The sequence below is a fragment of the Suillus bovinus genome (assembly GCF_016758785.1).
Source record: "Suillus bovinus strain UH-Sbo-P2 chromosome Unknown EDB93scaffold_44, whole genome shotgun sequence".
NCBI lineage: Eukaryota > Fungi > Basidiomycota > Agaricomycetes > Boletales > Suillaceae > Suillus > Suillus bovinus.
In genome coordinates, this window is record NW_024542100.1 from 1 (window position 1) to 22946 (window position 22946).

A 22946-nucleotide genomic window follows, 5' to 3' on the forward strand; every position below is an offset into this window, starting at 1 on the left:
AACCTCTAACTTATGAATATACCTACTCCCTCCAATGGAACCAGTTCCATTGGAGGCATGCAAATAGTTGATTTATGAATATACCTACTCCCTCCAATGGAACCAGTTTCATTGGAGGCATGCAAATAGTTGATTTATGAATATACCTAGTCCCTCCAATGGAACCAGTTCCATTGGAGGCATGCCAACTAGTTGATGTATGAATATACCTAGTCCCTCCAATGGAACCAGTTCCATTGGAGGCATACAACTAGTTGATATACGAATATACCTAGTCCCTCCAATAGAACCAGTTCCATTGGAGGCATGCCAACTAGTTGATATACAAATATAACTACTCCCTCCAATGGAACCAGTTCCATTGGAGGCATACCAACTAGTTGATGTATGAATATACCTAGTCCCTCCAATAGAACCAGTTCCATTGGAGGCATACCAACTAGTTGATGTATGAATATACCTACTCCCTCCAATGGAACCAGTTCCATTGGAGGCATGCCAACTAGTTGATATACGAATATACCTAGTCCCTCCAATGAAACCAGTTCCATTGGAGGCATCCCTCCAATAGAACCAGTTCCATTGGAGGCATACCAACTAGTTGATGTATGAATATACCTACTCCCTCCAATGGAACCAGTTCCATTGGAGGCATACCAACTAGTTGATGTATGAATATACCTAGTCCCTCCAATAGAACCAGTTCCATTGGAGGCATACCAACTAGTTGATGTATGAATATACCTACTCCCTCCAATGGAACCAGTTCCATTGGAGGCATGCCAACTAGTTGATATACGAATATACCTAGTCCCTCCAATGAAACCAGTTCCATTGGAGGCATATATTATGAAAAGACCTAAAATAACCCCTTCATAACCCCAACCTATATAGAAAAGTCCTATATAATAGCACCTTGCTCTTGACCTAACGGCCTGGACTGGCCATGCTGAGCGACAAGGCGTGTAATCTCTGTCGGCTCAGTTTCCTCAATTATGCCCGCGCGCTGGTGGCCATTCTCGGCAGTGTCCACGACATCGTAGTGCACACCTCGCACGTAACACCTTTGTCCTTGAATCTCTCCCTCGTCTTTGTATCCTCGAGCGCCAGCCATGCCTTCCACACACGCAAGCACAGCTCCAAGGAAAACCACCGCGTTCCAAACGGTTATGAAATATGTTCCCCCAAGCGTCATGGCTGATGTTGCATATACGAGGGGCGCCCATGTGAGAACATACTGATGGAGAAGGATAGACAGCTTTTGCTGTTCTGGAGCAGGGACAACGCCATGCTTCGTAAGTGGAAAGGTGAGAGCAAGGGCTGTTGTGAGATAAGCCAACGACAACGCAGACACAAGCACAAGCCAAGGGTGAGTGTGAATGACCTGACAATTGATAAGGGAGCTTGAAGAACGAGGAAGTACACGCTCACGAATGGATTCAGCTTCACATATCCTACCACTAAAAGCATCTGGAAGGCAACACCGAGTAACAAAGCAGTCCAGAATTTGAACCAGACCCAAAAGCTTTTGAGGAAATGTTTGATTTCTGCCGATGCACGCACCACAAAGCTCTCGCGATGTACATTACCATTTGCAGCACGATAGTGTCCAGAACGAATACGAGACGCGACTCGGATGATATGCTCGAAGTAAACCAACATCAGGAGAATGACAGGCCCGACGATAAGGAGGACAATGTTTGCAATCCTTAGAGTTTGGAATGTGAACATGATCATAATGGTACCAAAAACTAAGAGAAAAGTCAAAGATGCGGCCAGAAGAAATAGCAGAGGAGACAATTTACGGTCGAAATACACTGGCTCACTTCCTTGTCCAATGGACTCGGTCCTCGTTTTTCCCTTTACATCATTTGCGAGCACGAGACTCGAGAACAGTGTTCCCTCCATCATTGCACATAACGCGTTTTTGCTCTTGTCGCCAGACATACCAGGGATAGAATCGTACTTCGTATGATACCTGCTCCTTCCGCGGTAGAAAGCAAAATCTAGCCCCTTGAGTCCAGCTTGTTCGTAAACCGAGTAGTCTGTACCACTGCGGATAACACCACGCGAAAACGCATCGCCAGTAAGGACATTTGCGTGGGGATGAGAAGTGCTCCAGGACGCCAGAGGAGCGCGAGAAGTCGTTCGGAAGAGTAGTGGTCGTCTTCAACATATCAGTCAGCAAAGTAATGCAGGACAATTACATTAAACCGCTTACCCTCCTGCGGCAGCGCCTTCCAGGTTCAAGAAGGTATCAGTGACATTGCCCATGGAATGCTCCATGAAACTGGCAGCTAGATAAGTGAGTGTAAAATAGAAAAAAAAACTATAGCGTACACATGAGCTCCATTCAAGCCATCCTCTTCGCCATTATTGATGTTGAACACTACCATCCTGCTGGGCCTGTTCTCCGCAAAGTACTTCACCATACTCAAAAGTGTCACCACACCCATACCATTATCTGTCGCGCCAGGAGCGGTACTGACAGAATCCCAGTGCGCACTGAGCAAAAGTCCACCTGACTCTTGATACTCCTCGTCGCTCCCAATATATTGTCAGATTCATGATATACTGCGTATGGGTTGGTGGAGAGGAGTCCTGCGGCCCACGACGCATTTGAAAAAAGGTCGAAATCCACAGAGACGTGATCATAGGAAGAAGCTATGTCCTTGACGCGGTTCAAGAGGTAGGACCGAACTAGAACATTGGCATGCGAGTTGAAAGAATGCGGATGAGTGGCCACCTGAAAGAGTTAAGATGAACTACTTATTTGCATAGAGATAACGCACCTCGTGCAAGTCTCTGTATGCCTGCTGAAAATCTAATTCTACAACAATATATTGATAGTGTATACTTACCTCGGCAAGTAGTGGTAGCGTTTAAGTGGATAATGTGGCTGTGCAGAGCGCCTTTCATATTAATAATAATAATGAGCCCGATTTGTCCAACTGACGTGTTGTGCAATAGCCTGAGTACTCTGCTTCTTCTAACCCGTCATGTCCCTTGTAACCCGCTGGTTCTCAAAGGTAAGCATTAGCCCATTTTATGTGGTTTTGCGCTAAGTTTTATCTACTAGAGTGGTTCAGAGAACTACGAGGAAGTTCTCTCTGCACTTGCAGCAGATGTTGCACGACGACAGACACGTCTAGCAGAGATCCGACTCCGTGAGCGGCGGACAACACTCCAGTTCACGTTTGGAACGCTCTCTCTATGGATCTCATTTGTATACTTGTGGTATGCGCGTATGCTTCCTGCAGCGTGGCATGACTCGCTGCTAGCGAAATTAGCAGTCCTAGTGGGACCTGTAATGTACGTGCCACCATACATTTGAATTCATTCCCGCCACATTCATATGTCACCCTAGAATATTATTTACACGACGAATGATGCAGATATGGTATTCGTGGAAAGGCGGACGCGAAGGTGAGTACCTCAGAAACCAATTCTTTCACCATTCAGTGAGAGTGTGGCAGAAAAAACCCTCAGAGTTGTCACTCAAAAGCAACGAGCCAAAGTTGAAGAAATTAAGAAAAAGACCAACTATGACTCAACACGGAGCCTGCTTGAGAAATACGCTGATCCTGGTACCCCGATACGGCGTACGCAACTTCCTTCACAGCCCCATACACCGCTGCCCGCAAACCCACAGGCACACCTACAAACACCAGTCCGACAAAGGAATCTACCTCTACAGCTTTCGCGTGCGTATTACGTGTCGGGATAGTTTGACACTCTGACACATCCTGCAGCAACGCCACAGCCAATTCAGCCGACCCGTAAGCGGTGGTATGACAAACTTGCCTGATGCCATTCTGGGCGACGAGGAATCATCGATGAGCGTGGCTGCCTCGCGCTACGCATTGATTTGCCAGAAGTGCTTCTCACACAATGGGCTCGTTAAGGAAAGCGTCTGGGAGGACACCCGTGAGATCGCTCAAAACCTGTTCGCGTCGACATACTGATGCATCTGCCAGAGTACGTATGCCCGAAGTGTGGCTTCCTTAATCCTTCTGCTAGAACGAAGAGATTGAGACTTCAACGCACGCCGTCGCCACCCGCCAATGTGGATACAGACCCGATCGTATCACCGCAACCTGCCTCCATGGAGGGTGTGGAATCGACCGCATCGTCTGTCGACATGGTGCCTGAGAAGACAGGGTGAATCCAGTCGCGAGAGGTAGTTGGCCGTACATGAGGTAATACAAATGCAGACAGAGCACTGTTCGTTTCGATGATCTGATAAGCCTTGAGGACTTTCGCTTGGTTTTTAGCTATAGCATTATCATCACTATCACCAGTAAGTAGTTACAGTTGACCTCGCTTTGGTCCATCACACCCCTTTCGAATTCATATAATGTAGCATCGGTTACCAAGTAGTAGTTCGACTTGCAAGTTGCAACAAGAATTGGATTCAATTCTATCGCGTTACTGTTGTACCGAAGCAACTGCCTCCTGACAATCCTTGTAACTATGGATATCGTGGAAGTCTTCAGCATAGCATTAATATGCCTTATGATCAGACCTTAGTATGAAGCCGTTGTTGTTTATGTATCAAGTACCAGGACTTGGCCAGGACTCTGCTGACCTCCGTACCGCGTGTAGTGTATTCTGCATCTCGTCCTCGATCTCGATCCCTCACTCTTTTTGGAACATGTTATATAATTGAAAATTAAAAACAAATAAAGGTCAATGCATCCGTCCAGGACGGGAGACGATCACATGACGTGCCTTCAACATTACCATAGGCAGTTTTCACGAGTACTGGAACATCAGCCCAAACTCATCAATAACGCGCAGTGGACAGCACCCTGACGCGAGGTTATGAGACCATCCAGATTAGGAGCAGGCAAAGAAAACGGCATTCCTACCCCGCATTGCACATGAGGAGAGCCACGGCCCCGATCAATCAAACTGGCGCAAGGGATCAGATAAAAACGCCAAGGCAGCCAAATCCTTGCTCTGTCGCAGGCTTGGCGTAGGCTATACATCCGCAGGAGAACGTCCAATGTCAAGCGTGAGCGCTAGGGGCGCCGTATTCGGAACACGGTGTATCATGATGCAGTCTCTCGTATGGGCATCCTGTTTCCCTTCCTTCAAGAGCAACCACGCCTGCCATACAGGCTTATACCGAGTGGAGTACCTCAGCATATGATGATCCATACGATTTAATGAGTAGTAGGGTCGCCATCCCGGTGTCCCCCACAGGCGTCGACGTTCTGGATGCGCCAGCGCCAGCTCTTTTTTAATCTGCTTCGACGAGGGGGAAACCCGCGAGTACAGTGCCAACAGAATTATCGTTAGCGCTTGGTTAGATCTGTCCAATTTTTTTCATAAATGACGAGAACTCGCCTTGCAATACACCGATGGTCAGAGTGCAGCCGACTCGAAGCTCCTTTCGCCCACTTTTCTTCAGTGCAGACAACGACGTCACATCAGTGCCGCATACTCGGGCCAAGTTCCTCTTCACTCACATTTCTTCTGTCTCAACGCACATCAGCACCGTCCATCACTCAAGTTATTCTCTGCTACCGCTCCCATAAATCCCAAAGCCAACAAAACGTGCAGCAATATTTTTGCCCCCTAGGTTCTGTTGGTCCGCCGTCAGTCCAATAAACAGTCGAAGTTCTGGAACTCCTTTTTCTCTCTTCCGGTACTATGTTTCCACCATCTTCTGGAATTATCCGTTGACACTTCGCAATGTCGCATGTCGGTAAGTTGTTTTACTATATCAATATCGTTCATTGTTGATGATAATGTGTACATCAGGGATCTCCCTCTCGCTGACATCCTCGCGCACTAGTTGACCTTCCAATTCGTTCGGATTACTATGGAGCGTGACTCACAACTGCGCAGTACGACACTATCAGCAATCACTCCTCAGAAACTGACGAAATCCCTTGGTTATTAATCTAAACTTTGGCGTGGGTCGTTGGACGAATAATATACTAGCCTAGAGAACTCGACAAGCACAATGCAATACTATACAATCCAAGACTGAGGCCAACAAGGATGATCAACCGGGAGACAAGGATGAGGAACTCATACTTTAAACGTAAAACAAATTCCAGCTCTCGAACGTTATCGCCTGAGTTGAATTTCATGTTAGCCCCTCCAAACGCTCCGCTCCATACCCACAAAAGATGAGACACAAATGAATACAACTACAAAAACCTGCTCCTCCGGATCCAACCCCTAACCTGTTGATCATATGTGCGAGCCCAAAGCTCGACGATGAACAATAAAGATGGGGAGGTTCTTCACAAGATCATACACTCCCTTTGTAGGGGTACACTGTCGTGTTGTCAGTTTCTTATACTTACAGATCATTTCAAGAACCACATAGGCGCATCATTCCATCCCTGACTCAGCTGAAGCCCTTCATCATTTTCACGATGCAGACACCCAGAAAGATCGAGGGATTGGACTTCAAGAAGCGGGATCTTCTCAAGTCAGCTCTTTCTCTTACGTTCGCACGTGAATTCATCGCAACACCACAGGCTGGCTTGTCGCGAATTGGTCACTTGCAGCAAGACGTAACACGTGGGATCTGGCAGGTTCACTACCTTCCCAATCTCACACTCTAGTTGACTCACGTCGATCTACACATTCGAGTGCTCACGGCTGGCGAAGGAGCTCGTGTATCCCAGCCTGATATGGCGGGTTCTGGATCATCCTTCAGAAATTTGCAGCTTGGTACGTGGCTCATCAAATCCATCTTATTTGCAATGCTCCATTTGACGATATTCAGGCTATATAAATCCAACACTTGATATCGGGAAGATCGCAAATGTATGAGCCCTTTTTCTCGCTCAGAACCAAACCAATACCGCTGTATAGATGCATCCATACGCACAGATGCGGCTGAGTGTGTTGTTGCGTGCATCTAAAGTATGTCCATCTCGTCCCGAGTCCTATCTGTTGCACAGCCGTGAACTCAAACAATTCGCGAAACGAATGATACCATTCAAATTGTTCAATGGTATGTCGATAAGTTGTGTATGTTGGTGTGATTCTGGCGTCAGGGATATGCCTCCCTCCTGAGAGTCTACTATGGCCATAAGCATATCTGCACCTAGCTAAGTGAATGTCCATGGGCGTGTTCGCAGACATTGATGTTTTTTCCTGCCAAGTCCAAATGTAGACATGTGCATTATACCGCTTACAAGCGAATTTAGAAATCTCATGTTGAAAGGCTTTACATAAATCTTGATGGTAGTTCGAAACACTAGCTCTTGCAGTCGTTGTGGCTAGTGTCGAACTCTGAAATCAGTTGTCACATCGCTGAGTTTTACATTACTAGTGTAGTACTTGTCTGGTAAGTACATGCGATTTGTTAGCTGCAGCCTGCAGGGCAGTGCAGGCCAGTTACTTATTCAGGCGGTTACTATAATTGCCTCGTGTGTGTCCCAAGCTTATTGCACCAAGTCCACGCACCGGAACCTTTGTCAAAAAGCCATAATCCCATTCACCATTCCAACCCATCACCGCAGACTTTCCAAAGCATGTCCTCCAATAAAGGTGGCCCAAATCCCTATAATAACGGCGCTCCTCCCAAGTGAGATCACTATAGTTTTTGCGCGGGAAGGACGCTAGAAGGACTCATGGATGGACCACACCAGATACCTCAACGATTTTAGTAAAGCCCTTGCGAGCGAGGTTCGCATCTTACTGGCAGAGGTAGGAAAGCTTAGGGATGAGCGCAGGCAGCTTCAATTGTACGCATCCACCCTTTATCTGGCCAGTGTGTGTAGCTGACTGCCAGCGCGAGCAGCGAAATTGCCGAGCTTATGGCCGTTAAATCCAAACATGGAGCAGGAGGTGAATATTCTCCTGATTGGAGGCCACCGGTGAGTGCCATGGGATCTTGAGGCATCACCAAGTTCTGATGTACTCGTAGCCTCAGGAGCCGCCTCCGCCTCCACCTCCTGCAGCTTCCCCACCTCCAGAAGAAGGCTTAAGCGGCCCCGCCCGCCCAGCCTGGAGAGTCGTTCACAAACCACAAAGACGGGAAAAACCAGCTCCCAAGAGTCTTCCTGCTCCGACTCCCGTTCCTGCGATCGAACCTCCAAAGCCAAATCTGCCTGCATGGGCACAATGGAGGCGTATGTGTTATGTTGCTTCTGATTGACACCTCATGATTAGAATGATCTCCATGTTTTAGCAAATCCTGCACACGTACCGGCACCGATGCCTGCGCCTGTTTCCCCAAGGCCTGTGACACCAGCTGCACGTCCCGGTCTCTTCGGTATGACATTGTGTCCTACATAAATATGTAATTAACTTTTCATCGTCTTCAATTCCAGGTCCACCAACTCCCCCACCGAAGTAGAAGAAACATTATAGATTCCATCCGAATCGATATCAACCAATGTTTATATCCTCCATCTACTGTTGTTTCATCATCTTGAACGCCCTTGAAAGTTTTTATCTCTGAATTGAATGATGTCTATTGGAGTGTGCACGCAATTTATGTATATCTCCGGCTACTACACAACTAATGATCCAAGGTGCCTATTCTTGCTGCGTGAAATATTCCACTTGTGAATGAAAACATGAAGGCGTCGGGAAACAATGGAGTTATAGGTGGTGTTAGTTGATAGCACACGTTACAAAAAGAGTGGAAAAGAGATACTGCGAAAGTTGGGTATCGTGCAGGGGGAGATGCCGGTAGCCTGCAGATGACGTCAACACATAGTCACACCAGTCCTGAAGATACTAACCCATCGCTAAACTTCCAAGGCTGACGCAATACACAGCAATCGGCTCTTCATCGTTGTCGCCATCCCTGCGCACCGCGAAGCGCACAAAGATCAAATCAAACATATCACCAACACAGTCGAAAGGAAGGCTAAGTGCTTCCTGCCAAACAGGGTTGAAGCCATTGTTCTTGACCGAATTGGTGCGTCTGGACAGCAGTCGACCAGTAGAACCAGGTGAGGAAGGTGAAGGGGTTGCGGAAGAAGAGGGTGATTGGTTATGGGAAGCGTGCGGCCAGTCGGGAACATGGATGGAAACTTCAACGTATGGGTCTACCGTAGACTTATCCATGATCTCGTGCCCGAGGGAGTCTTTTGGACGGGGTAGCTGCTGAGCGGAGATGACCTGTGAAATCATAATAATTGCTCGCACCAGGTACAATGAGAAAAATACATACCACTATTTCAAGCGAATGTTGAGTATGCCGAGATAGCAACTCCTTGTCGTGTGTACGGAGGGCCAGGGGCTTCAAGACGTAGCCCGCTCGTCCGTTGCGCTGGAACATAGCATGGTTGATCATATAACCTAGATCTAGACGCCAATCAGCACAAATTTACGATAGTCAGTCTTAGAAATGCACCGAATGTCTGCCAATTGATAGCCACGAGCTGCGCACCAGCAGCCCAATAGCGATGAGGCAAGTAGTTAGACGAGTTCACTCTCAAGCCTTTTGGATATATTCGGACTAGATGCGTCCTATTGTGCTTGATAAGATCCACCATGCCTTGCTTCATCACCTTGTTAGCTGTCTTCTCTGAGAGAGAGAACATGTGTTCCGGTGCGTAGTGCTCTTTCTTGTTGATACCTCGGCACTTCACACCAACAGTGTATACAAGGAGACTCGCAACCGCGAGCGACATCTTAACTTTGCTAACATCGCGAAATTCCGGTCGAGCAGGGGGCTCAGACGTCGCTAAAGATGTCATAGTCGGCACAGCAAGAGCAGCTACGCCAGACATATTGCGGGAATGTCCACTGCGAACACGATCGAATAGATTGCGGGCTTTCTTCAATTCGTCCTTTACCTCTATCGCATTCATGAGCCGCGAAAAAGTAAACCTGCTTCGTGTATCTCACCGTTGATAGCCTCCGTTTCAAAGGCTCTTAGCTTCATCCGTTCGTCCCTGAAGTCTTGAACAACATCTGAATCTGTGGATGTTTCGGTAGAAGAGGACTCCGTGTCGACGCTGACTTCTTTCGTACGAATAGGTTCGTTCTCTGAGACGTAGAGATTCTTTGCCTAGAGGTGTTATATTGTAAACACGCGACACTCCACCGATATGAACAACAAAAACCACCTTCAACAACACCTTCCCTTTCAAGTGCTCCGGACTTGGGAGGACTTCTACCGCCGGGCGTCCTTCCACAGGTGCGCTGACAAGGGCATCTTGGAACACGTCGCGCATGACCTCCACCATTATCTCCTGTTGCAGCACCGAACAGTGGACCTCGGCAGATATGATGACGGGGTATGGAGACGTAACGAAAGCGTACTTTGCGATTGCTTCGCACACTTCTCTTACTGGAACTTTAGAAGTAAATGTCTTGCCATGAAATATCATCGGTTCACTGTCGCCATCGTAGACGTCAACTGTAGATAAAATGAGTCAAAGGAACCTCAGAAAAGATTGCTAACTCACTCTCGACACTACGACAGCTGTGCAGGAGAGCCCGAATGTAACCCTCGATTGTACTAGAACCAACGAGTTGGTGACCGATAAGATATGTATTGTGCGAGGAAGAGATAAGATACTCCGAAAGTGGACGCGTCATATCATGACATACTTTACCTTGCCGCTCTATGAAAGCTGAATTGTCCGAAGACAAAAGAAATGAGGTAAAACCATCAAGTGACATGACCAGTCTGGGAAACTCAGAAGATGCGGAAAGTTTGTGAGTCATGTAGGCCACTGATATATCGATGGGTGCTGTGAGGGACTGTGAGGACACAGTATCGGACGGGGGAGAAGTAGACAATGGAGGAGAAAGTAATCTTGTGGGTGGAGATGCGAGCTGTTTAGGCGAAGTTCGAGAGTGTGGTGCGCTGGTATCTGATGAACCATCCGGTTTCTTAGCGTAATGCGCGAACAGTTCTAAGAGTTCAGGGCGGGATAACGTAGACTAAACGATATTCAGCTTCGCAAAGATGAATCGAAACAAAGAACATACCTTCTGGGTATTACGCATGAAATGCTCAAAGACGGTAAAATCAAATTGTCCATCGTTGCTGTAGCATAGCTTCTTATACAATAGGGTGATATCTGGGCGCGCCTTGAGCAGTTTGACGAAGCGCTGAAACTCAGAGAAGTCAAGGAAACCCTGGCATTTAGTGTCTGCTTGCTGCGTAGTTGTGAGTTTTTTGTGCGAGAAAAATGATTTTTCCCCACCATGAATAGTCGTTTTAGCTCCTCTGTCGAAGTATTGACATTTAGGCGTCTGCAGAGCTTCTCCACTTCATCAAAGCGCAACTTCTGATCGCTCGACTCATCCGATGCCTTCCAGTACTGCTTTTCCCAGATCGCACGTCTGATCTCTTCATTCCCAAGACCTGTCATAAGTTCTTGACGTATTGCGTAAAGTTTCCTCAGTGTGATATCCCACATGCGGAATACATCCTTGGTTGAAGAGATCAAATGGAGGGTTTTATAAGCGCCATTGAGAATGTAGATGATGGTAATCCATCTGTCTTCATAATCCTGCGCAAGTTGGAATTGTTGGCGATAATAACGGGCGTCAGATGAGAAACGAAGCTCTTTGATATTCTCGATAGGGACTGCAATGATTCAGTATATCAATAGCCCAGAGAAGAGTCGCTACGCACTGATCCGCAGTTTCTTGGACTCCCATATGATCTGACCTTGATCAGGATCGAGTTTAAATATGTAACTTTTCTGCTTTCCAGGAGATATTTTCGTCATCTGTACTCCTTCTCTTAGTAGTAGAGGAACAGTTCCGTCGGCCATGGGTGACTTTTCAGCAATGCGTTGTGCGGGTGGTGCGATATCAGAATTCGTTGTACCTGGTAAATTGGGCACAACAAGCGTCGGTTGTGAGACTGCTCTAGACGTAGTCCTCATACTACTCATTGAGTCGGAAAGAGGAGGACATTGATCATCCTTCCTATTACGGCGAGCATCTTGACTCCTCGATCGAATAGACTTGACAATTGGAGCCGTTTTCGCCTTGAGAAAATTTATCATAGAATCTCTTAACCTCCCGTTCCCATCATCCAAGTTCGTGTGTAAGGCCATTCCCTTGTCTGGTGCGACAATTTGCAGTGCTTCCTGCGCAGCTAGCGTGGGTATACCAGTACTTGTCAACAAGCCTTTGGCACGTTGCAGAATGTGTTCCGGAGTTGTTATCTGCTTCTCTATAGCAGGTCTGAATCTATTGGGATCGCCCATCGTCGTCCGAAATCAGAGAAGTTCGCTTTGACGAAAATGTGGAACCCACGGTTGTTGCGCATGTGTGATATTTCTAGCAGAACTGTGATGAAAATCAATTGGCGCTCGAACCCGACGGGACTGCGCACTACCTATTGATGGTTTAAATCACTGTTGGTCTGCCCATTGAAAGTTCGTGTTCAAGAAAGTCACAACACTTACAAGTTACTCCTTGTTTTGGAACTGGATGCCGGTGACTTTCGGATCACGCGTTATTAACATCCAACACTCAGAATTCAACGTTGTCAACCGCAATCACTATATATGCATGCACAACGATGAAAGCAATGCTATAATAAACTTTAGAGCAATATCAGAAAAAGTTAATTTTGGTCACGGAACATTGATAATGTAACGTGATTATAACCCATGAGCGCCTCGGAAGCGAACCCCCAAAAATCTTGCAAGCGAGGCTGAATTGACGCTCAAAGCATTGAAGTCAGAATTGGATGCACTTCAGCCGATAGATTTCGTTGTAGAACGAAGGATCGACCACCTGCAAATTGAGATGTGCTGGCAGCACGAGGAAGGTAGATGTATATATATACACAAATCTATGTTTAGATACACGAGTTATAATTATGGTCCCAAGGTTGAATATGTACGAGTCTGTTGTGAGGAAGTATGGGGTATCATAAGAAGACACTTTATGACAAAGTAAAAGTTACAGTAAGAAACAAAATACCTAGGGCTACAAGTGCATGAGTGTTAGGTGTTAGAAGACGCGTGCGGCAACAACCAATGAATCAAGTCCACGACTCCGCTTAACGAAAGTCGACAATAACCTCAGCCAGCCATACGTCATCATAGACGTTCCAAAGCGCGGAAAGTATGAGGCGATTAAAATTAATTCCACCATTTCCAAAGCGCCAACTGGCGCCGTGCTGTGCAGGGGGGTGACCTTGCAGTTCCTGCGGAAATATTGTGAGTGTGAACATGACGGAAACTAGAGAAAAGGCAAACCTCGATGAAGCGCGCGAATGCACGTGCAACTTGCACAGCGAGTTGCGTGCGGGTGAGAGGACCAGCTGGAGTATGAATATCAACGGGGTAAGTGCGATCGAGATGCTCATATCCTGGCCACTAAAGTGAAGATGGAGATGAGACAACGGAAATAATGCACGACATGAGTTAATTTACCAAGATCTTGAGATTGACTCTGCGAAAGCCAAAAGATCCGCTCATTTGAACACCGACGCCGTCATTCGCACCGACGAGCATACGTTCCAGTGCGCCTCCTGAACGAGCGAGCAGCTCACACATAGGAATGCCAAGACCAGGCGAGGGGGCCCCATAAAGGTCAAATGTGACGGCAGGGCAAGGAGGGGAACGACGAGATGTCGGCGCCTTCGATAATGGCGCCTGAGGCAGGCGTCGGTGGGTGTGCGGCATAGTTTGAGCGAAGGGAGGTTGATACGCGGAGCAGGCACCAGCAAGGGCGGTATATGATGAGTGAACGCTGCTGGGAACAGGGGGATGAAGAGGGTTCATGTAAGACATCGTAGAAAAGTGATGCGTATGCAGGAAGAGAGATTATCGGGATGAGTACTTGGTGACGATAGGACATGTAGAACTAACCTTCAATTTATACCATCGTATGTCAAAGAGCGAAAAAAACACATATGGGTGGCTCGAGCCAAAACCATCAAAGGTATGTAGTCAAAGCGATTGCTGTAGGAAGTTGCCTTACGAGTGCGTCTCTTTTGTGCGGCATTTTGTCCGTGAACTCTTTGATTTATGCTTTGATGTGAGTTCTTTCATAAATGTCTGCTTTGAAGACAGCGAGGCCCTCCTATGGCTTCGAACATGCACAGTATGTGACGTGAGAAGGATAAGTCGACACGAGGCAGTCTCCGACTTGTCTTCCGAGGGTCTTCTGTGAATTCCCACAGTAGTTACTATGATACTTACACCCTCGGTAAAATCACAATCACGAGTGTAGACAACTCGATGACAAGTACGTGCAGGCGTTGCAATGGATACTAATCAATATTTGCTATGAAAATTTAAGTAGTACAACCACAGACTTCAACCGATACAATCATTCAGCAGCCTTCTTTTTCTTCTCTTCAACGATCACAACATTGTCCGCAGGCACACCCTTCAATGGACCAGCTCCGCCTTCAATAAGTTCCATAACATCGTCTGATACATCTCCCTGCACCACGATCTCATCCTGTCCCTGAGCATTCTTGGTGACAGATGCCCCAGTAGCAAACTTCTGAGCAAGAAATTTAGCAGCTTTCTTCAAGTCAATGTCTAGATGCAATTTATTTCATTAAATGAGTTGCCTACAAAACGATAAGCGTACCAAATGCCTCAAGGCCATGGATAGCTGTAACATGTTTCCGCTTGTTACGCTCGATGCGTTTAATTGACACTTGCGACGCCTGCCAGTGGATGGATCTTAGTGATGAATGTGCGATCCAAGCGACTCGAGGACGTACCATCTTTTTCTTAAGCGCAGCATCCGCTTTTGCCTCAGCCTTTGCTTCCTTTTTTGCACTATCCTTCTCGAGCTTTGCCTGCGCCTCCAAGCTGAGAGTACCAATCTTTGACTGGAGAGCCTCTTCAAGATCATCGTGATTAGTAGAAACTAGTTCTGAGATGCAATGCTTACCATCTGAGTAGTATTTATCAAAAAGCTGAGCGTGTGCTCCTTGGAGCCATTCCTTGCATCTGGTCAAGCTAGAGCCAAATTCACAGTATTCGGGAGGAAATGTACAGACTAAGAAATTGACGTACATCAGTAATACGGGTCAAATAATGAAAATCGTGTTTACTTTGACAGTACAGGATCTCTAACGGACGAACAGCCTGGGGCTCTTGTTGGTCTGAGGACATGATATCGGTAGATAGTACGTGACTTATAGGCTCATCACGATTTAGGCAGTTTCGGCATGGCGGTCAAACGGAAAAATTGGTCAACCGTTGACCGGTTTTCAAACTCCGAAAGCCCAAACTAATAGTGTCCAGTCTTCGCCATACTATCAACTACGCCGTGCAGTTTGTGGCACTGTTAGTATACAGCTTTTCAGCTCTCAAGAAATTTCTTAGTGACTTCTTCCTGAAGATTCTACCTTATCGAAACGTTTGGAACATCTGTTTAGGTAAAATTCATTTCCTGGGCGCTAAATGTGAGTGACCGCTTCAAGTCAACAGTGTTCCTGACAGACACAAAGCTGGTCTCTCCGGACACACGTCATCGGGTGGAGGTGGAGCTTTGTCACAGGTAGCTCATACAGTGGTCCCATTTGCTCATCAGGATCTGCTGGTGAATCTAGGGTGGATGACAGGGTTGCGCTCAGACGCATCTAAACACTGACAAGGTCTAGTCCCCTCAATTTGATTTCGTCGATAGGGACAAGGACCCTCTGTTGTCTCCAGATTGCCTCATAGCCAATAGCGCCCATAGCCGATAGATCGAGTGCGTACTAAGATTGAACAGGCCCGCATAATTCTTGCAGATGACGTCGGCGCCGTGCACGATGTACCCACCCAACGCGCCCCCACAAACACGGGCGCTCCGTTTAATCGCGACGAGTCATAGAATCCAGTTCGCAGGCTGGGGTTTTAGAGCGGGTGTGGCCACGTGCAAGTGTTCCTCTTTGCCTTCTTCGGCATCCAGTATCTTCAAAGGCCAGCGCACGTGAAGAAGCTGAAGCTGGGCAGCAATGCACCGCCATACCACGGCAAGAGTAGTTGGAAAGGAGCTCATAAACCTGCTACCTTCCGTCATTATGATGTAATGGTGTATCACTGTGGATATTCCGGGATTGCAACCGCGTTGAATTCCGGATATCGGTAAACACCAAGTGACCAGTCTTTTCGGGAGCATGTGAGTCGAGACGGTCACAATATCTAACCAAAGAACAGGAAGATGGGAAACTGAGAAATGTTAACAAGCACCCCGTTCTCTGCCGCGGTTTGTTCTGCTTGAAATCAAATTTTTCGTTTGCGTTTGAAGACGTCAGCTCTGGTCCAAGGATTTTGAAGATGGAAAATCATACGTGCGTGTTCTAAATGTTGATGTATACCAATTTGTACTGTTACCTCTTCAAAGCTTCAACGATCGTCGTGCGGATAAGGGAATTTCATCATACTTCGAGTTTTTGAGACGAATAGATCATGATTTATGGGAGGCTGTCTATTCTTTTTTCTTTTTTTTGACTCAGGATACCAAAGGTCTTGCTGACAAAGATACATCGTCAATATAACAGGTACAACGCTTTGTTTGATCCAGACCTATGACCAACCCTCAGGCGACCCAGGAGGGTTATTTGTCTCAGTGCCACCGGTGAGCTGCAAACTTGGAGTAACCGTGACCTCTCTCGGTTTCACAGCCCACGGTGCGACAACAACAGTGCTATAGGAAGTTGAAAATGTGCAAACTGATAACCTCGAGGTCAGATCGGACTGGTCAGTTTCGTTCAGTATACCTAGTTCACGTCCGGGTCATGGAGGTGAAACATACGCATGTCGATTGTACAGGGACTAATAGTACTAAGTCATATTTGATTATTCAACCTGGATGACTGGAGCACATCCCAGCATTAACGACGTCCTGCAGATGGGGCAGCCCTTGAGGACCCTTCTTCGAACCTCAGAGTTCTTGGTCTCTTCGATCACCAATATATTCTGTGTCGCTCCGTAGGACAGGGAATGATACACCTAGCATTTGAATGCAGGATGCTTTGTCGAGTCTCAGATATACAATCATCAACTTGCCTGCGCGCGCTCGAACAATAGATTCACCTGCATGACAGTCCTTGGGACTCAGATCCGGAGGAAGAGTTCAAGATCCCATTGCATAGTTGCAACCTGTAGCACATGTACACCTACACTTGATCATTGGATCTGACCCGTCCTTGACAACTGGTATTGCTGTCCTTCAGGACTTGAATAAGACATGATGGCAATAAAGACCCTAGGAACGCTTCAGTGATCCAAAGCCACGTGTTTCACGAAGTCCCCGATTCTGAAATCCTATGTCAAGCCTACGTGTACTCATTTGCAGTGAATCAGATTGCCACAAGCACTAAGCGACAAATTAAACTTCCAAAATACATCACACACTGGAGTACGCCTGGCTAATTCCTCTTTTTATTTGAAGAAAATCGATTTATGGTACGACTGCATAATACTCTCGCTTATGCGACACTGGTGTGAGATATCGACACTGCGATTTGAATTCAGAGATGCGTTAGAATAGAGACATTTCCAAGTGAGTTATCTACACAGCAGGATTTTGGACTAAATGTACGTCAGGGGGAGGCTACAATATACAAGAGCACAACTCACCATGGAGTCGAAGCCGAAAATAATGTTGGTCCTCAACCGATGTGGACGCCATACTAGGATGGGTGTGGTCTTCAAGCAAGAGCGTTTTATTATGTAATAATTCAAATAATCATAAATCAAAATTCGTTCGTTAATCAAATCTTAGATCATAAATCTTTGAACTCCGAACATAATCTTTGCAAGAAATTGATTTCGCATCGTGCACATCATTCACGATGCCTCCCTCAGCGTCAAAGCAGAAGAGACTCGCAGAAAAGGCCGCAAAGCAATCTGCAAAGCAAAATGGCACAACTTCGACATCTACACCAAATGACTCTATGCCAGGCAGCATGTCCCATACCCCACTCACCAGCATTTCTGCCGCCAACAGCACAGATGACCTGACATCCATGGCCAAGCTCCAGATCGCCACCGATAGGTGTGTATCATATCCATTATGATAGAGGATTCTGATCTGGCTATAGGAGTGCAGCGGGAGTGCTTGTGTCAGACGTGAAAGGCAGAGATATTAAAATCGATTCCTATACGTTATCATTCCATGGTCGTCTGCTCATCGAGGGTGCAGAAATTTCCCTCAACTATGGACAACGCTATGGTCTATTGGGTGAGAATGGGTCTGGAAAGGTATAGTTTCATATTCCCTGTGTTTTACGATCTTACACATTTCTTCTAGTCTACATTCCTCCAATCCATCGCAGAGCGTGACATTGAAATTCCGCCACACATTGACATCTACCTCGTCAGTGGTGAGGCAGAACCATCCGATGTCAATGCCGTTGACTTTATCGTGGCCTCCGCTCGTGAAAAGGTCGCTAAACTCGAAAAGCGCATCGAAGATCTTAGCATCGCAGATGATGTTGATGACGCTGCACTGGAGGCCGCGTACGAGGAACTCGAGGAGATGGATCCAAATACGTTTGAGACCAAGGCTGGCAGTATCCTCCACGGTCTTGGCTTCAGCCAGGCTATGATGGCCCGTCCTACAAAAGATATGAGTGGTGGTTGGCGTATGCGCGTTGCCCTTGCGCGTGCACTCTTTGTTAAGCCACATCTGCTCCTTCTTGATGAGCCGACGAACCACTTGGATCTCGGCGCCGTCGTCTGGCTTGAAGCATATTTATCAACATACAACCACATTCTCGTTATCACCTCGCATTCGCAAGATTTCATGGACTCGGTCTGTACTAACATCATGGATTTGACGATGAAGAAGAAACTCGTTTACTACACCGGTAACTACACCACCTACGTACGCACTAAGCAGGAGAACGAGGTGAATCAGATGAAGGCATACAACAAGCAGCAAGAAGAAATAGCCCACATCAAAAAGTACGTCTATCTTTTCCTCACAGCTCACCATTAACTGGACGCTATCAGGTTCATCGCTTCCGCTGGTACTTATGCCAACCTCGTCAAGCAGGCTAAGTCGAAACAAAAAATTATCGACAAGATGGAGGCGGCGGGACTCATCGAAAAAGTCGAGACACCTCGGCCGCTGCGCTTCCACTTCGAGGATATTCGCAAACTCCCTCCTCCCATCATTGCATTTGACGAAGTCGCCTTCTCCTACTCGGGCAAGCCTGAAGATTATCTGTATAAAAAATTATCATTCGGTATAGAGTGTGTCTTTTCTTTCCATCTTAAGTCTTGTCTAGCTCACTCGTATGTAGTATGGACTCTCGTGTAGCCATCCTCGGTGCGAACGGTGCTGGAAAATCGACACTCCTTAACCTCGTCACTGGTGTCCTACAACCTTCTCAAGGCACTGTTTCCAAGCATGCTGCGCTCAAACTTGCCAAGTACAGCCAACACAGCGCGGACCAGCTACCATATGACAAAAGTCCGATCGAGTACTTCCAATCGCTCTTCCACGATAAGTACCCCGAGAAGGACGCTATGGCGTGGAGGCAGCAGCTCGGCCGTTTTGGCTTGAGCGGTGCGCACCAAACGAGCGTCATCAGCAATTTGTCGGACGGTTTGAGAAACCGGTAAGCAGTCCGATATGAATGGTGATGTCAGACTCACAGACATTCAGAGTGGTATTCGCGCAGCTCGCGATGGAACATCCTCATATCCTACTTCTTGGTTTGTTCTTTTGTCACTCGCTTCCTGACAATCCGCTGATCAGCGACGAGACAGATGAGCCGACGAACCATTTAGATATGGCTTCCATCGATGCACTTGCGCTTGCAATCAAGGACTTTGAAGGTGGCGTGGTAATCGTATCACACGACTTCCGTTTGATCAGTCAAGTTGCTGAGGAGCTTTGGGAAGTCGCTGATAAGACCATTCGCAATTTAACAAAGGAGGATATTAGCATCGTCGACTATAAGAAGAACCTTGTGAAGCACAGTATGGTTTCGCCCCCCGTTTTCTGATCATGTGCTAATTCTCATGCAGGTGAGGCGCAATTGGAAAAGGCCAAGCTCATCAGCAAGACTACCTCTAAAGGGAAGACATAGCGAGTGCCCTAGTGGTCCGGTTTCATGTGTACATTGAAGTATATGTACACACCATACATTATGCCCCTTACATGGGCCACACACATGTTTTGTCATTGTAGACGCGCCTTTCTCATTCGATTGTTGCACAACTAGCTGGATCTTACATATATGTGTTTCTCCTGTTCAAGGCCACGTTTTCGCTTATAGATGGTTTGTTGACGATCGTCCCTACTGAAGTGGGCCCTAAGCTAGGAGGAAAATTCACGTTTAATGTAGCCAGTATTTGCGATGATCAGATTGTTGAGAATTCTGCTCCGAAGCCAGGTATAAGTGTAGGGGACTTCATGTAGCGGCTGTGCAGCAGCGCCCAGGCTACACTCTGGCGCCCTGTCTGCAGCCTGCCGCCTTTTGAATTTTCTTTTCCCCACCCACCACTCCCTTTCCTTCGCAGCCTACATTATAATTTTCACTATACATAATCACATTCATACTACTGGGTTCGGATGGCAGGCGCCCGAACCTGCTGGGTCTGAGGCTGTGAAGTTGCCTACCCGCCCTGAAAAATCTGTCACTCAGTTAAAATGACGTTCGCTCAGAAGTACTATAGCAGACTCGAATCCAATGTTACGTATATAATAGACAATAGATTAATTGTTCACTGCATATCGTACTCGACGAAGTGTCTCAGGCATCTCCGCAAATCAAAAAATCGTATTCAAGATCTGCAATGACCGAATTGATTAGCTCCAAGTAATAGAAACAAATACTGGAGACTCACTCCTTGCAGCAGCGCTGCCAGCGTGTCCCATGTGCCATCTGACTCAAATCAAGCTCAACACCACCTCTAGGTACCACTAATGCAGTCCGGGAATTATAAAACGGTTCTCGAGAACCAGGTGGTACCCAGAATAAGAGCTGTTCATTGGGTCCCAATACCCATCCATCGTCTCCCAGCACAAATGTGTGGTCGTCAAGGGGGGTGCGTGCGAGTAGCTCAGCAGTGTCGCAGAGTGCATGAGTCAAGTCGGATGAGAAACAAATGAAGGCATCGTTCGCAGCGTTGAATGTGGGGATGGCCGCTATTGAATGTGGGATGTAACTGCTGTGCGGGGAGGATGATGAACGGTCTTCTTCGCCGTGGTTCTGCAATGACTTCCTAATCGTCGCATACCAGAGTCGGACGGTCCCATCGAATGAACAAGAAATGATGCGAGTACCATCCGGCGAGAACGACACAGATGTGACCGAAGACGTGTGCCCCCGCAATGGCTGCCCAATTGGCTGTCCCGCCACTGCAACCCACAGCCGGACGGTCATATCGATCGAACCAGAAACGATGCGAGTTCCATCTGGTGAGAATGATACCGAATAGACCCAATCAGTGTGCCCCTTCAAGGGCTCACCAACTGGCTGCTGCGTTCCTGCATCCCACAGCCGGACAGTCCCATCACGCGAACCAGAAACGATGCGAGTCCCGTCCGGAGAGAACGAGACTGAGTTGACTGAATAAGTATGCCCCCGAAAGGGCTCACCAATTGGCTGCATCGTTCCTGCATCCCACAGCCGGATCGTCCCATCACGTGAACCAGAAACGATGCGAGACGCATCCAGAGAGAACGAGACTGAGTTGACTGAAGAAGTGTGGCCCCGCAAGGGCTCACCAATTGGCTCCCCAGTTCCTGCATCCCACAGTCGCACGGTTTCATCATCCGAACCTGTCACGATGCGACTTCCGTCCGGCGAGAACGACACTGACCTGACCAAATGAGTGTGCCCCTCCAAGGGCTCACAGAAAGGTTTTCCCGTCGCTACATCCCACACCCGGATAGTCTTATCTGCAGAAGCAGTTGCGATGCGAGTCCCATCAGGAGAGAACGAGACTGAGAGAACCCAATCAGTGTGCCCCAGCAAGGGCTCACCGACTGGCTGACCTGTTACTGCATCCAACAGCCGGACAATTCCATCCTTCGAACCAGTCGCGAAGCAGGTCCCATCCGGCGATAGCGAGACTGAAGTGATGGAAGTGGTGCACCCTTGCAAGGGCTGACGAATTGATCCTGTAGCTGCATCCCAGAGTCGGACAGTGGTATCCGTAGAACCAGTTGCGATGCGAGTCCCATCCGGAGAGAATGAGACTGACATAACCCAATAAGCGTGCCCCAGTAAGGGCCTACCTATTGGCTGCCCCGTTGCTATATCCCACAGCCGAACAGTTCCATCATCTGAACCTGACACGATGCGACTTCCGTCCGGCGAGAACGAAACTGATCTCACCCAATCAGTGTGACCCTCCAAGGGAGCACAGACAGGTTTTCCTGTCGCTGCATCCCACAGTCGGACAGTCATATCTGCAGAACTAGTTGCTATACGAGTCCCATCCGGAGAGAACGAGACTGATTGGACTGGAGAAGTGTGCCCCTTGAAGGGCTTACCGGCCGGCTGCCCTGTTGCAGCATCCCACAGCCGGACAGTCTTGTCGTGTGAACCAGAAACGATGCGAGCCCCGTCCCGCGAGAACGACACTGAGTTGACCCTACCAGCGTGCCCCCGTAAGGGTTCGCCAACTGGCTGCCGCGTTGCTGGATCCCACAGTTGAATGGTGTGATCTCCCGAACCTGTCACGATGCGAGTTCCGTTTGGCGAGAACGCGACTGAGTAAACCGACCGAGTATGTTGCAATAAGGGTTCACCGATGGGCTGACAGGTTGCTACATCCCACAACCGCATTGTGTGATCGTCCGAGCCAGATGCAATGCGTGTCCCGTCCGGCGAGAATGAAACCGAGCGAACTGAGTCAGTGTGCCCCAGCAAGGGCTCACCTACTGGCTGCCCTGTTGCTGCATCCCACAACCGCACAGTGCGATCATCCGATCCAGTCGCAATGCGAGTCCCATCCGGCGAGAATGAGACTGATCTAATCCAATCAGTGTGTCCGCTGATCACTGTCTGGACAGTCGTCCAGTTGATATCACGTTGAGATGCCAGATGAAGAGTGTTG

At 47.7% G+C, this 22946-nt stretch overlaps 8 protein-coding genes across 8 annotated transcripts; 3 read left to right on the forward strand and 5 right to left on the reverse strand.

Annotated features, from left to right (window-relative positions):
• Positions 1-788: 788 nt before the first annotated feature.
• EDB93DRAFT_600767 (peptidase family M28-domain-containing protein) lies at positions 789-2886 on the reverse strand. The gene is made up of 5 exons (XM_041456826.1): positions 2341-2886; positions 2222-2290; positions 1806-2167; positions 1432-1751; positions 789-1384 (listed from the first exon to the last, which is right to left on the reverse strand). Exons 1-5 carry the CDS (start codon positions 2454-2456, stop codon positions 902-904), a joined length of 1350 nt encoding a protein of 449 aa, XP_041305811.1. The 5' UTR covers positions 2457-2886; the 3' UTR covers positions 789-901.
• A 75-nt stretch (positions 2887-2961) lies between these two features.
• Positions 2962-4581, forward strand: EDB93DRAFT_1157247 (uncharacterized protein). Its single transcript, XM_041449924.1, has 7 exons — positions 2962-3029; positions 3080-3312; positions 3368-3426; positions 3477-3704; positions 3753-3789; positions 3842-3927; positions 3978-4581. Exons 1-7 carry the CDS (start codon positions 3000-3002, stop codon positions 4163-4165), a joined length of 861 nt encoding a protein of 286 aa, XP_041305812.1. The 5' UTR covers positions 2962-2999; the 3' UTR covers positions 4166-4581.
• A 2640-nt stretch (positions 4582-7221) lies between these two features.
• EDB93DRAFT_1157259 (uncharacterized protein) lies at positions 7222-8420 on the forward strand. Its single transcript, XM_041449925.1, has 7 exons — positions 7222-7318; positions 7415-7558; positions 7623-7718; positions 7775-7850; positions 7901-8105; positions 8165-8248; positions 8307-8420. Exons 2-7 carry the CDS (start codon positions 7506-7508, stop codon positions 8330-8332), a joined length of 540 nt encoding a protein of 179 aa, XP_041305813.1. The 5' UTR covers positions 7222-7318; positions 7415-7505; the 3' UTR covers positions 8333-8420.
• Positions 8421-8592: 172 nt separating this feature from the next.
• Positions 8593-11837, reverse strand: EDB93DRAFT_1088773 (1-phosphatidylinositol-4,5-bisphosphate phosphodiesterase 1; the record flags this gene model as incomplete). Its single annotated transcript, XM_041446163.1, has 10 exons — positions 8593-8675; positions 8724-9105; positions 9158-9291; positions 9341-9787; positions 9838-10000; positions 10059-10351; positions 10401-10881; positions 10930-11100; positions 11148-11533; positions 11582-11837. 10 exons carry the CDS (start codon positions 11835-11837, stop codon positions 8593-8595), a joined length of 2796 nt encoding a protein of 931 aa, XP_041305814.1.
• Positions 11838-12685: 848 nt separating this feature from the next.
• On the reverse strand, positions 12686-13804 carry EDB93DRAFT_1157268 (uncharacterized protein). Its single transcript, XM_041449926.1, has 3 exons — positions 13344-13804; positions 13167-13286; positions 12686-13114 (listed from the first exon to the last, which is right to left on the reverse strand). Exons 1-3 carry the CDS (start codon positions 13701-13703, stop codon positions 12968-12970), a joined length of 627 nt encoding a protein of 208 aa, XP_041305815.1. The 5' UTR covers positions 13704-13804; the 3' UTR covers positions 12686-12967.
• Positions 13805-14244: 440 nt separating this feature from the next.
• On the reverse strand, positions 14245-15047 carry EDB93DRAFT_1241557 (eukaryotic translation initiation factor 1-like protein; the record flags this gene model as incomplete). Its single annotated transcript, XM_041451889.1, has 5 exons — positions 14245-14462; positions 14515-14593; positions 14651-14772; positions 14824-14931; positions 14987-15047. 5 exons carry the CDS (start codon positions 15045-15047, stop codon positions 14245-14247), a joined length of 588 nt encoding a protein of 195 aa, XP_041305816.1.
• Positions 15048-17658: 2611 nt separating this feature from the next.
• EDB93DRAFT_1157295 (P-loop containing nucleoside triphosphate hydrolase protein) lies at positions 17659-20384 on the forward strand. The gene is made up of 8 exons (XM_041449927.1): positions 17659-17922; positions 17969-18128; positions 18178-18833; positions 18882-19124; positions 19175-19492; positions 19540-19589; positions 19644-19856; positions 19905-20384. The coding sequence occupies exons 1-8, from the start codon at positions 17720-17722 to the stop codon at positions 19964-19966; spliced, it is 1905 nt and encodes a 634-aa protein (XP_041305817.1). The 5' UTR covers positions 17659-17719; the 3' UTR covers positions 19967-20384.
• Positions 20385-20395: 11 nt separating this feature from the next.
• Positions 20396-21515, reverse strand: EDB93DRAFT_1157298 (WD40-repeat-containing domain protein). Its single transcript, XM_041449928.1, has 2 exons — positions 20727-21515; positions 20396-20670 (listed from the first exon to the last, which is right to left on the reverse strand). The coding sequence occupies exons 1-2, from the start codon at positions 21491-21493 to the stop codon at positions 20664-20666; spliced, it is 774 nt and encodes a 257-aa protein (XP_041305818.1). The 5' UTR covers positions 21494-21515; the 3' UTR covers positions 20396-20663.
• Between the last annotated feature and the right edge of the window lie 1431 nt (positions 21516-22946).